A 15,168-nucleotide genomic window follows, 5' to 3' on the forward strand; every position below is an offset into this window, starting at 1 on the left:
ATGAACAAAGGAAAGTCACAAAATGGCACATGAGAGCTTTGGAGGATATACCTTGTCCCTTATATTTATTTCTACTACTTCTTTGCAGTACATGATGTTCTTATGTGGCTATTATTTCCCTTCCTCATAACCTGAACTATGATTCAACCTTTTCCTAAGCCTCAGCTGCAGAAAACAGCAGTAACACTGCCCCTCCCCCCCCCCCCCCCCCCCACTTTTATTTATTTATTTATTTTTTTTTTGTGAAAAGAAAAGCGAAGTTTTGAGACTACTGAAACATGTAATTTGTTCAGTATTTTCTCCTTGTTCATTACCGCAAATCTATTTGTAACAAGAATGGTTTCTCTGTACTCTGTTTATTTAGAGGAGGTATTCATTGAAATTTTATAACTGTTTTCACACTTCTTCATTGGTCTACTTATATACTTCCAAATTCTTGTATTTTTTAATCTGTTTTTTAATTATTGAATCTGGAATACAGTCATGTTAATTCAAAATTATTCCCCTTTACCAATACTTTTGAAGTCCTCTGTTTACGCAAAAGCTTCTTATGGCTACTGCTTTCAAACACTTGACCACTACCATTACCACTCTAAAGAAAGGTTTCATGTGCTTAATAATATTTTCTCTTTTCTGGGCGTCAAATATCTCTATAATACATGTCTATTAATAATTATTACAGTACTTTGAAACAATACCTGAAAAATACATTGTACTGACGTCTACACTGGGTTACGTTTCTGAAGAAAACATTAAAAAATAAGCATATAATACCGCACAGAAATATTGATGAGCAAGTGCTGATGTTTGTAATTTTTGACAAGAGGCTCAGAAAGACTTGTCCAAAGCATGTTATACCACTAAAATCCACATTTATATTTTCTGTTTTCTCAAGTAAAACGACACCTCCTACACTGTTACTGGGTGTCTGAGAAAAACACAAGAAATTTTGTTACTCCATTAAAACAGTTGAAGAAGAATATACTTTGAAAAAATGCAAGAATGTTGCTCAAAGATCAGTACACAATACGGATATCAAAGGTTGGTTCACACACAACTGTGATAAGACAGTGACACAACCTTCTCTGATTCCATCAGTGCTAACCTCATATTAAGACACAGGGTGTGGTGGGGGACTGTCCAATGCAAAATTAAGCAATGTTCTTCATTTTACACCTGAATGTTCCAGAAAAAAATTATTCTGCAAGACATAGGTGCTCTGTTCAATACATTATTGCAACTGAGGTGGTTTTTCCTCTTAAAAGATGCATGGTGCAACTTTATCCAAGCGATAATTTAGATGATGATAAGGATCACTTTAGCTACATTTTAGTCATGCCGGGAGGACATCAAAAAATACTTTTGATATTAAAACAAAAATTTAGACCTTACAATAGGTGGGTTCACCTTTTCCAGAACATACAGATCACATAATTTTGGCAAATTCAGCAAATTTCTCCAAAAATTTATTAAGAAATACAATACAAATACATACAATTACCTTGGTCAAAAAATGAATTTTAGGAGTGGGTTCATAAATATAAAATTCATATTTTCAAGGAGGAATCTATTACACCTGCATTTTGTGTAAGAGAAATATTCATTGAATATTGTAATTATGATGCTAAGTATCTGCACTGGTAAGGTAATACCTAGCTATGAGGAAATTTAAGTTTAAAATATAATGGGTTAAACAGATGGATAAACTTTAAAAATGTTAATAACCTTGCTTCATAAAATGTCACTTTTAATAAAGTAATAAGTAGTAACACAAAACAAACATGATTCATATAGTTTGTCTCTATTTCCACTTCAAGTTTGCTTCAGATAGAATTCTTAAAGTTCATGCCCATCTATTTTGAATCGGACAAACTGTACAGCCTTGGATACTACACACTGGCTCAATAAGATTTTCATCATTCACATTTCTGATGATAAATGAAACAACATACTACAAAATGAAATCTCAAACACTTCATAAGTAGCATTGTCATGAAAGAAAAATATTGTCCACAAGAAAGCCAACTATCATATAAAGGTGACGGCAACAACACTGTTACCATGGCATAGTAATGGAATATTGTTAACTGTGCAGAAAGAAGCACAGATTGATCTCAGTACTGTCACATCACGGTTGTGTGTGAACTGACCATAATGCAGTATAACTCGATTTGTCCACGTTTCAGTATATCCGTGACACTTCATAAAATATCTAAGTAATGATTATTTCACATTCTGTTGTGAATTCAGATGAGTTTCTCATTAACATTTGTGGAAGATGAAGTAAGCTTCATTTCAAACCACTAGATACAAACAGAACAAGAACTTTTGCTACCAGTTAATCAGAACTATTAAGTGTAGCAAGGCTAATGGGACTGGTAAAGGAAAATTTGTCATACCCTAAGTTTTCTCATGGTTCCTTAATTAAGTACAAAAGACAAATCAGAAGAGATGACAATGTTAAGATCAAAAATATGCCAAGATTAGAGAGAGGTAAAAGTCACTTAGATAATTAGGTCAGAATGATACGTAAGAGACATGGAAAATGTCATGTCACAGTCCTGATACTTGTGTTCCACTTCATGTAGTTTGGTAACACCTTAAAACTGACTACTAAGTTCAATTTTGACCTCTTTATCCTTAAGTCTTTCTGTTATCCTATCTGGCCTTTTTATTCCAATAAAGGAATCAATAGTTCAAAAACCATGATCCAGTGTTTATAAGTTTCTGCCGCTTGTGTTTTAGGTCATCCAATTTTGATGAATAGCTAATTAGCATTATTTTATTACATTATGTGTTCCTAATTTTGAGTACTTACATTAGCATTTTGAATCTATGGTTTACTTTCACTTTAAGGATAGAAAAACTTGTGATGAATGATACTTATATGACAATATGAAACAGGAAATGTTAACAGATTCTTAAGTTTTGCTATCTGAAATGTAGGGAAAGGAAAAAAGTTTTCAGCTAGAAAAATAGTGAATCCAATATGCACTGTAGAACAAAATTATAACATCTGCAGAGAGATAATTTAAGATATTCAAGAATATGCACTTAAGGAAACAGTCAATTAAAGACTAGTGGTGGAGAAATTTTCTTATTAGGAAAGGAGAGTGGTAGGAATTTTTTTCAAAACAAAAAGAGTTGTAAAATGATTCCTACTATATGCCCACATAAATTACATATCAAAGAAGCTAAGTTTCTTACATCTGCATTTCATTATGTTATACATTACTCATTAGTTTTGATACAAATAGGTTCTGAGCATGAAGAATTAAAAAATTGCTTTTAGCATTAGGTGTACTCCCCCCTCCCCGCTCTCGTTCCCCTCACCAAAAGAAGCGAAACAAATACAGATTAACACTTGTTAGTTTGTAGCTGTAGCAGTTAAGTCACCCTGTCACAGTATCTTTTTAGTAAGAAATCGTAAAGCAATAATGAAATGAAACAGTTACAACATTGCCATTGCCCTGGACATTTTTGAATAGCAGGGAAGATTGCTGTAGCAAGTACAGAAAAACTTGAAGAATCAGTTTAACTTTAAAGAAATTCATCTCCACAAATTCATTAATATAATTTTCAAATCTACAACATTAACTCAGAAAGTCTTATATGTTACAGGTACGAGTGACAGGCAGACAGTGCTTAACATTACTGGCTCGTACAAAGATTCTTGTCACGTTCATGTAATCGATGAAAGTAATGTAGGATACAAGCGACCAATTAAAATAGAGAGAAATGTTCATGTAATTTACAATGGTTAAAGGTCTGCATGGATGTGGGAATCCATAGATGCAGACATAGGCAGGTATGTCTGTGAATGTCCATAACCAAAATTACTTTTTGGTCAAAAGACAGTCTCAATATGTCATGATTTTTATTCACTTACATTACTTGTGATCAAAGAATGTGATTTCTTGAAGCAGCTCAGTACTTCAACAATCTCTTCTGTTTAAAAGTATTTTACATAATGTAATGTACATAGTGCACCTGCAGAATTAACAAAATTTAGTACGAAATTTCTTCTAACTAACTTGTCTCGAGCACAAATTAACAAAAAAAAGTTTCCGTGCTACTTTCAGGCACAAAGAGAAATGAGTTTACATTTGATATGATTGTTACTAGAGTATATACAGCTGTTGATTCACACCAAAGCATCAAATCTAAATGAATGGATTTCAGCAGACTAGAATAACCCAGGAGACACACAAAGATGCCATTAGAACTGTGGTATACTGAACAACTTGAAGTCTTGCACAAAATTTTAAAATCAACAAATGCAGATCAAAGACAAGTGGAAAATGAACTTATAGAAGAGGTGCAGATGGAGGCAGTATTTTGCTTTTCCATGCAGACCTCGTGTAACAACATACATATAAATGGCCAAAGAAAAAGAAAAGTAACATAGATGTTACTAATCTTCTACAAAAGGTAACGTAACAGAATAAACATAAACTTCCACTGAGTACCTCTTTCTGTGATACTAGGGTTGTCTGTAAATTAATAATCTGTGTAAAAAAATGTGTAAAATACGTATTATTTCCATGACAAGTAACTGAATACTACTACTAATACTACTATAATTATGATGATGATGAAGACAATGCAATATTATTTCACAAAAGTGCTGCAGACCAGTTTAACAAGTAATACGAAGAGCAAAATATAACCGTAGCTATCATCTGAAAAACTAGAACTACAAGCTGTCAACATACATCAAAACCTGTCCCTCAACCCCAACACACTGACAATTATCATATCATAAATTCAAAATACTCAGTTAATTTTTAGTTCAGAATGAAACTGCTTCATGAAAGAAATTGTATCAAAACAATATTTGGCACAACAAATCAATTAAAAATGTTTTACAGAAGCACCGTTCAAAATTATGTGGAGTAAGAAAGACACTGCTAGTGAATTATGACTCAAACAAATTACACTTACACTCAGAATTACAAACTTGAAATCCACAGATCACACACACACACACACACACACACACACACACACAAATATATACGTATGTTCTTACATTCACTGAATATAAAAATAGAGAGAGTCCTAACTAAATGTCAGCTTGTTTCTGTTAAAAGTTACAAAGGCCACAGAATTGGATTATTTTACACAAATCAGTCTGCAAAATGTCAGTCATAGTTTTGAAGGCACACTATACAATGTTTCCTATTCCTCTGGCATAGAATAAGGTATTAAAATAGGCTATGTTACATTTGGCATACTGACACTCAGTCTGAAAAAAAGTATGAAACAAACTGGTCACAAATTCCTCTGCTTCATACAACACATGATCATTCCAAACAACTTCTTCAAATTCAATGAGGCTGACATACTAGCATATCATGCAGGGGAAAAAAAAGACTGACTAGCTAAAAGAGAGAGAATCACTGAAACACTGTGAGAAATTTCACAGTATTTTCTATCTGACACGTAGTGAAACATATATTTAGAATTTGTAGTAAAGAAACAGTTACAAATGCATGAGGTAGCCAAATTTTGAGTGCAAAATGAAGACCAAAATTGATGTCTACTACAATATTAGTGACAATAATTGTTTACATATTTAAGTCAATGCCACTCAAATTAAAAAGCTCCAAGCTCACAAATACTTAACCATCCTCTTTTAATAGTAGCAGTCGATAGTGAAATATGATTTGTGAATCTCAGAATCTCAAATATGAACCATCAAAATTGGCAACTTCAGTTGCAGAAATGAAATATGAATTTAAAGATTATAAAAATTTAAAGAAAGATGAAATCTCTAACTATTCAACCACAAACCCATTCCATCAAAAGTGAGGCAATAAGGGACTCTGAAAGAAGTTTGTGTTTTGCCTTTTTAATATTTCACAGTCTTATCTCCTGGGGAAGAAGCCCTACCAACAAACAACATGAAATATGTTTCCCCATTGAAGGAAACAAAGGCACAAAAGTAAAATTGTATAACATACATAATAGTACCACACACACACACACACACACACACACACACACACACACACACCATGCAGCAGAACTAATTCGACTATGTGGTAAGTCACACTATCATTTCAAAAACTTCTAAACTGTGGTTTGTTTTGAAACATTTAACAGCTCTCAAAGCCTATTTCCTTTGTTCTTTGTTGCAGAACTGACTGATTTCATCAACATGGCTACTGAACAGGAGAAGGTGCAGCATCCAAATATGTGGCAATGGTACAACAAAGTTATTGATGCCCGTGTGGGATGGCACCACCAGTAGAAGCAAGCATAAAGAGGTGGTTCAAAAATTTAAGAGAGACAGTCACTGTCAAAGACCTTTGTCAGAGTGGACATCCTCCTGTGTCGCACGCATGTGTTGATGGACTACAAGGTGCATTTCAACACAGCTTCCAGTAGTTAATTCATCACACATCATGTGATTTGTAGAAAGCAAGACCAACTATCCATAATGTTACATATGCAGTTATGCCTTTTTACGTACAAACTACAAATGGTCCAAGCACTGCACCCACATGATCATTCTCTGCAGTATGCATCTGTATCTTGCGTGTTGCTCTCCATAGATGCTGAAAATGATTACCTCAAAAAGTGCCCATTTTCAGGTAACATAACATTCCACATTTCACTGCGAATTGCCACAAAATTACGATTTGTGACACAAAATCTCACACAGCACACATGAACCCATCCGTGACAGCCTGAAGCTTAATATTTGGTGTGACCGAAAGCATGCAGGTTGACAGGCCCACTTTTCTTCTCAGAGAAAACCATAAAGGGGCCCAGCCATCCATTATCTTTCAGTATGATAGTGCACTCTCATATCAGAGTTGGACCTTTGGGACTGAATGGCACATTTCCTTAGAGGTGGATGGGTTCTGATGGTCCCATTGCATGGCTCCCATGCACTCCCAATGTCATGCCACTGCACTTCTTTTTGTGGGAGTTACATCAAGGCTCATGTGTACACAACATCTGTCAATGACACTGTTACCCCTCGTGCAGGAGTCAATGGAGCAATCAGAGCCACTGATGCTGTAATGCTGATCCCTGCATAGGTAGAATTTGAATATCACCTTGACATTCTGTGACTGGCAAATGGAGCACACACTTCTGAGAGCTGCTAAACATTTAACAACAAAATATTATGCACTCATTTAACAAAAAAATATTATGCACTATCTCTAATAGTCTCCAAGTTATGATTTTTATGAAATGACAGCAGGACTTAGGGATGCCCCGTATCTTACAGCTACAGTCCTTAGCCAGAATACAAAGAAACCTGTAATGAATACTGCAAACTACCCTGCTTATGATTTTACAGGTCATGTGCATGCCACCACAAGTAACCTCAATAATGACAGAACAAGTCCTGGTACTGATGGAGCAACTGCATGCACTTTGTGAGCAGGTGGCAGCTATCTTTGGCACTGTAGTTAGTCATGTACGTAAGAAAGATGATATACTGGTGACTTCTGTGTTATGTCATATGGTTTGACAAGAATATAAAGCCAAGCTGTTGCCAGCGTTATAAAAGTAGTAACATGGGCAACAGGCATTAGGAAATCTAAGTGCGAACTGAGTTACAAGCTGAATTATAGTAACATGGGCAACAGGCATTAGGAAATCTAAGTGTGAACTGAGTTACAAGCTGAATTATAGTATCATCCTACCCATACTGCGGCCGAGGGCAACACTCATTTACAAAACAATCTTTAAATGCGAAAATGGGAGTTTGTTAATAGCTGGCAACACTATGGTGGCCCAAGAATGTTGCTTAAGAAGAGAAATTAGTTATTCACTTCCTAGTACCTTTTATAAGGCAGGACTTGATGCATTCGTGTGCTTAACAGATAAGTCCCTAATAACATTAGTAGCATGAAGCTTGATCTCCAGTGCAATCAAACTCTGGCCATCCATTTTATTTCAATTTTCTTTTATTTTCCTTTTCTTCCTTCAGTTTTTATTTATTTATTTTTGAGTAATCCACAATAACTGAAAGTTGTAATTAGCCCTCTGACATCAGCTTCTCTCTTGTAAATCCTTCTGCTTTTACATTTCATATGTAAAGGATCAACAATATTTTCCTGAAATGTTCTTGTTCTGTATCTTATCATCCTCTCTCCAATTTCCCTCATTGGCATCAATTTGATATTTAAAAGAATTATTATTGCTTCTAATGTTAGTGAACAGTCAAGACTTTAAATGTTCCCCTCTTCATTTCTTAATGACTAACTCTTGTATTTCTTATCTGAAGCTTCCATAACTGATTGTGTTGCCTACATATTATAAAACACATGATATTAATGTAACAATTTAGTTCTTTACTTGAATGACAGTTGACTTTTAGCACAGTTTTGGTTGTCATTGGGTGTGGTAACCACTAATGTTACTGTCACCATCGTGAAGATGTCAGTGTGATTATTGCTTTTTCTATCATTGAAGGACTTATAATTTATTTACCACTACATAAGGAGTTACTCTGATGAGAATAGTTTATCACTATTTTGAATTTTACAAATACTATTTCCTCGACCACGTTACTTCCAAATAATTCTCTCGATGTATTTTTGTTCAGTATTTCATACCATACACCACTGAAAAAAATACTTTTTCCACATATCAGTCTCTTTCTATGTTTGTTTATATCATTCTTTGTAAATCTCCATTCTGTCCCACGTTTTCTTTTTCCTTCTTACACTCTTTATAAAATACACATATTATGCAAGTTAATAATTTAAATTCTTCTATCTGTGGTGCAAAAAACTGACAGAAAACACAGAACAGGCTACATACAATTCCATGAAGCTGACAAATCAATAGAGATGAGGCCAGATGTGAAGACTGCAAAATCCCAAGAATATGTACTGCTTTCTTTTATTTTCCAATAAACAACTCTTTTTCTGAAGCAGTAATTTTTTTGTTATTAAGATAGTGTGCTTGCTCCTTTCTAATGGCAATGTCCTCCTCTGATTTGACCAAAGAGTGTTTTTTAATATTCTATTCATCACTGATAACTTCAACTATATGAAGAGTTAAAATTCATTTGGTCTAAAACAGTAACTATCATGATTGTTTGGTACATCTTTCTTTTCTTTTTGTAATCTCTGTTATGAAATCTGTTGAATGCCATTATATTCATCCACTTTAGAGAAATATTAAACTGAGTAAGGCAAGCCACCTATTTACAACTATGAAAAGTAATAAAATACTTAAACTAACACTCTGACAAAGTAAACATAGTCAGTATAAATTTTATCCTACTGATGACCAAAAGATATGTTAACAAACATCATTCCTCAAAAATAACAGTAACAATAACAACAACAACAAAATTTGCTGTCTTTTCATGCTACATAACTGGTACAGACTTTAATAAAAATGGAGTGCATACACATTTTGTTTAGCCCTTTGGCCTCAGTGCTCAATCATCCAACATTACTAAGCTTCAGAGATGTTCTGTGCAATCACTTATATTTTTTCAATCATCATATTCTTAGATATCATGATTGGTTATTTTACACATTACATTACAACAGAAGTGAAAGAGTTCTATATCACTTATTTAGTTCAACATATCAGAACTTTTTGCAGCCAAATTATAGCCCCAATCACTTATCAGAAGCAATTGATTTCCAATGTGGAGAAAAGACTTCCTGCCTCCCAATCACAGTAACTATGAGGGCTACAGAAAATGTACACACATAGTGTTTGGATAGTTAGTTACAAAATTTTTCCTGAAAAAATTTTGTTTAATGGGACAGTTATTGATGAACACAACATACAGTGTTATTACAATTCTACAGCAAAATAAATTAGTGGCAAATGCATATTTTAAACTTCTTCAGTTTGTTGAACCCCATTTTATCAATAACTGAGGGTTATATTTCTGCTAGCGAATAGCAGCTATCCAGTAATATATGCAGTTAGCTTTATGAAATTTTTAATGTAAATGTATCATGGCATTTCAGTTTGACTGCTTGAATACTGTTCTTTTTCTCAAAGTAGTAGAGGAAGAGGAGGAGAAAAAAGAAAAAGCCACTTATTATTAATGAAATCAAGTTATAGGCAATTTGTGTTACTTTTAAAAATGCCACATCAAATCATACCAACATAATTCTTTCAGAAATTGAAAATTCAATCTATAGTTTGTATTTCTGAAATGTGAACATTCATGTTAATTATAGTTCTTGTTGCAAGGATGATTACTTCTTAAAATAAAATGTAAATTATGTAAGATTACATACTGTTATGGCACAATCTTTTTTTCTCCATTTTCTTTGAATATAGCAAAGAAAGAAGCATAGTGTAGTCTACTTCGAATGATATGATATATATTCAACCTACCAATAACATGCTGCATTACTAAAATTAATTATGAGGACACTACTCCAATTCATTCAATTTTTTTTTACACAAAACCAAACATTAAATAGTGTACAAACTTCATAATTGTTGTTTAAACCTTTACCAGATATTAACAATAAATAAAATGTTAAACTGTTATTACAGAAAAAAACATTTACACATTCTCTGTAGAAATAACTACTTCACCAGCTGTCTCTTTCTTACAATAAAAGCCACAGAAACCTCAAGTTAGTATCAGAGAAACAGTACCACCACAGTAAGGCCTCATACACATGTGAAACAGATACACTAAATAATTTTACATAAAACTGTGATTAACAGTACTCTCTCATAATTTCAGTGCTTTTGCAACAAAACACTTAGATACAGAATGATTTGTTAGACAAAAAGATACTTTACAAACAATATTATTGACTACCTTGCATGTGTGTGGTTTAGTATCTTGAGAACAGTATGTGAAATGAAAGTTGCCAATTCATATACAATTAAACAGAGGAATACTTTTGTGCAGGAATAAGTAAGGTTTTGATTATTAGTGTGCCTGTAGCCACAGCCCACGAAAGGTGACGCAGTGGTGCCGATGATGTCATTCTTACCTTCCCAACGTGTTAGTGGAATTCATAGTTGAGAAGTTGAAAGTAGCGAAGCTTTTTAGTGAGGCAACTTGTGACCTGGTTAAACTGGAAACACGGGATCTACTGCCCCTGAGGAGAGCAGCAACATGCAAAACAGAGAAAGACCAAAGCTGACACCAAAGACAAATACTAACACACACAAAGAGGAAAGAAGTGATAGTAAAAAGTATAATTAGTAATGTATAAACAATTTGTAAGAATACATAACAGTTAATAGTAACAACATCAGAGATAACTGTTCCAACCATTTTGTTAAGCCACACCAATTATCAAAAAATACGTTAATATCTACTTTGTAATAGAAACAGGACACTTTATTCGCCCAAGCTGCACCTCTACAGTAGCAAAAATATCATTCTTTTGACAAAGATATAAACCACAAGGGGACAGAGCACCTGTATTACACATTTCCAAATAAAAACAAACAATGAGTATGCAATATGGACTACAAGAATATGAAAGAAGATAAGACTGCTGCTCACTACACAGAGGACATACTGATTGGCAAACAGGCACATTGAATGGAGATTGCTTGATGTGAGCAGTCCTCCATCAGATTTAGACACAACATACATGCACATTCCCACACCCGTAACTCAGACATTTACATGACCTCTGTCTTCTCCGGGCACTAAAACCTGACTATGTGATGAGCAGCAGTATTGGCTGGGACAGAAAATGGGGATACAGAAGAAGAGGCCTAAGGTTAGGAGGAAGAAGGATAGTAACAGGGTAGGGGTGGGAAAAGATGCTCTAGGGTTGCACATCGGATGTCGCAGAGACATAGAGGGGCGCAATGGTATCTCTATGCTTCTATCCTCTCCTGTTTTGCCACTACAGCACAGCCTACCAATGCTGCACCAAGCAGTCCACCATCCTGTCCCGGCCACATCTCTGCGCTCTCCCACAGGCACCACTAGAGCATCTTCCCCCATTCCTAACCTGCTCTCCCCGTACTACACCTCTTCTGTACCCTCACTACCTACCCCATCTTAGGTAGCTGCTCACTGGAGTCGCAGTCGGGTCTTGGTGACCGGAGACTATTAATCGTGGTCACGTATGTATCCTAGGGAAACATTCCACGTGGGAAAAATATATCTAAAAACAAAGATGATGTGACTTACCAAATGAAACTGCTGGCAGGTCGATAGACACACAAACAAACACAAAAATACACACAAAATTCAAGCTTTCGCAACAAACTGTTGCCTCATCAGGAAAGAGGGAAGCAGAGGGAAAGATGAAAGGATGTGGGTTTTAAGGGAGAGGGTAAGGAGTCATTCCAATCCCGGGATCGGAAAGACTTACCTTAGGGGGGAAAAAAGGACAGGTATACACTCGCGCGCGCACACACACATATCCATCCGCACATACACAGACACAAGCAGACATTTGTAAAGGCAAAGAGTTTGGGCAGAGATGTCAGTCGAGGCGGAAGTACTGAGGCAAAGATGTTATTGAAAGACAGGTGAGGTATGAGCGGCGGCAAATTGAAATTAGCAGAGATTGAGGCCTGGCGTATAACAAGAAGAGAGGATATACTGAAGGGCAAGTTCCCATCTCTGGAGTTCTGACAGGTTGGTGTCTGTGGGAAGTATCCAGATAACCCGGACGGTGTAACACTGTGCCAAGATGTGCTGGCCGTGCACCAAGGCACGTTTAGCCACAGGGTGATCCTCATTACCAACAAACACTGTCTGCCTGTGTCCATTCATGCGAATGGACAGTTTGTTGCTGGTCATTCCCACATAGAATGCGTCACAGTGTAGGCAGGTCAGTTGGTAGATCACGTGGGTGCTTTCACACGTGGCTCTGCCTTTGATTGTGTACACCTTCCGGGTTACAGGACTGGAGTAGGTGGTGGTGGGAGGGTGCATGGGACAGGTTTTACACCAAGGGCAGTTACAAGTGTAGGAGCCAGAGGGTAGGGAAGGTGGTTTGGGGATTTCATAGGGATGAACTAACAGGTTACGAAGGTTAGGCGGATGGCGGAAAGACACTCTTGGCAGAGTGGGGAGGATTTCATGGAGGATGGATCTCATTTCAGGGCAGGATTTGAGGAAGTCGTATCCCTGCTGGAGAGCCACATTCAGAGTCTGATCCAGTCCCGGAAAGTATCCTGTCACAAGTGGGGCACTTTTGGGGTTCTTGTGCGGGAGGTTCTGGGTTTGAGGAGATGAGGAAGTGGCTCTGGTTATTTGCTTCTGTACCAGGTCGGGAGGGTAGTTGCGGGATGCGAAAGCTGTTTTCAGGTTGTTGGTGTAATGGGTCAGTGATTCCGGACTGGAGCAGATTCGTTTGCCACGAAGACCTAGGCTGTAGGGAAGGGACCGTTTGATGTGGAATGGGTGGCAGCTGTCATAATGGAGGTACTGTTGCTTGTTGGTGGGTTTGATGTGGACGGACGTGTGAAGCTGGCCATTGGACAGGTGGAGGTCAACGTCAAGGAAAGTGGCATGGCATTTGGAGTAGGACCAGGTGAATCTGATGGAACCAAAGGAGTTGAGGTAGGTGTCCAGATCATGAAGATGTCATCAATAAATCTGTACCAAACTTTGGGTTTGCAGGCCTGGGTAATCAAGAAGGCTTCCTCTAAGCGACCCATGAATAGGTTGGCGTACGAGGGGCCCATCCTGGTGCCCATGGCTGTACCCTTTAATTGTTGGTATGTATGGCCTTCGAAAGTGAAGAAGTTGTGGGTCAGGATGAAGCTGGCTAAGGTAATAAGGAAATAGGTTTTAGGTAGCGTGGCAGGTGATCGGCGTGAAAGAAGTGCTCCATCGCAGTGAGGCCCTGGACGTGCGGAATATTTGTGTATAAGGAAGTGGCATTAATGGTTACAAGGATGGTTTCCAGGGCTAACAGACTGGGTAGGGATTCCAGGCGTTCGAGAAGGTGGTTGATGTCTTTGATGAAGGGTGGGAGACTGCATGTAATGGGTTGAAGGTGTTGATCTACGTAGGCAGAGATACGTTCTGTGGGGGCTTGGTAGCCAGCTACAATGGGGCGGCCGGGATGATTGGGTTTGTGAATTTTAGGAAGAAGGTAGAAGGTAGGGGAGCGGGGTGTTGGTGGGGTCAGGAGGCTGATGGAGTCAGGTGAAAGGTTTTGTAGGGGGCCTAAGGTTCTGAGGATTCCTTGAAGCTCCGCCTGGACATCAGGAATGGGATTACCTTGGCAAACTTTGTATGTAGTGTTGTCTGAAAGAGATATATATATATTAAAAAAAAAAAACAAAGATGATGTGACTTACCAAACGAAAGCACTGGCACGTCGATAGACACACAAACATACACACAAACTTCTAGCTTTCACGACCAACGGTTGCTTCGTCAGGAAAGAGGGAAGGAGAGGGAAAGACGAAAGGATGTGGGTTTTAAGTGAGAGGGTAAGGAGTCATTCCAATCCCGGGAGCGGAAAGACTTGCCTTGGGGGAAAAAAGGATAGGTATACACTCGCATTACCTCATTACCTTAGCCAGCTTCATCCTGACCCACAACTTCTTCACTTTTGAAGGCCAGACATACCAACAATTAAAGGGAACAGCCATGGGTACCAGGATGGCCCCCTTGTACGCCAACCTATTCATGGGTCGCTTAGAGGAAGCCTTCTTTGTTACCCAGGCCTGCAAACCCAAAGTTTGGTACAGATTTATTGATGACATCTTCATGATCTGGACACCTACCTCAACTCCTTTGGTTCCATCAGATTCACCTGGTCCTACTCCAAATGCCATGCCACTTTCCTTGACGTTGACCTCCACCTGTCCAATGGCCAGCTTCACACGTCCGTCCACATCAAACCCACCAACAAGCAACAGTACCTCCATTATGACAGCTGCCACCCATTCCACATCAAACGGTCCCTTCCCTACAGCCTAGGTCTTCGTGGCAAACGAATCTGCTCCAGTCCGGAATCCCTGAACCATTACACCAACAACCTGACAACAGCTTTCGCATCTCGCAACTACCCTCCCGACCTGGTACAGAAGCAAATAACCAGAGCCGCTTCCTCATCCCCTCGAACCCAGAAGCCCCCACAGAAGAACCACAAAAGTGCCCCACTTGTGACAGGATACTTTCCGGGACTGGACCAGACTCTGAATGTGGCTCTCCAGCAGGGATACGACTTCCTCAAATCCTGCCCTGAAATGAGATCCATCCTTCATGAA

At 37.6% G+C, this 15,168-nt stretch overlaps 1 protein-coding gene across 1 annotated transcript in view; it reads right to left on the reverse strand.

Moving 5' to 3' along the window:
• Positions 1-15,168, reverse strand: part of LOC126253699 (dedicator of cytokinesis protein 1) — a 443,179-nt gene that overhangs the window by 93,050 nt on the left and 334,961 nt on the right. The window contains exon 31 of the mRNA XM_049955225.1: positions 10,959-11,066. Coding sequence (XP_049811182.1) covers positions 10,959-11,066 — 108 coding nt within the window. The remainder of the gene's footprint in view (positions 1-10,958; positions 11,067-15,168) is intronic.

This window comes from Schistocerca nitens, chromosome 4 (assembly GCF_023898315.1).
Source record: "Schistocerca nitens isolate TAMUIC-IGC-003100 chromosome 4, iqSchNite1.1, whole genome shotgun sequence".
Taxonomy (NCBI): Eukaryota; Metazoa; Arthropoda; class Insecta; order Orthoptera; family Acrididae; genus Schistocerca; species Schistocerca nitens.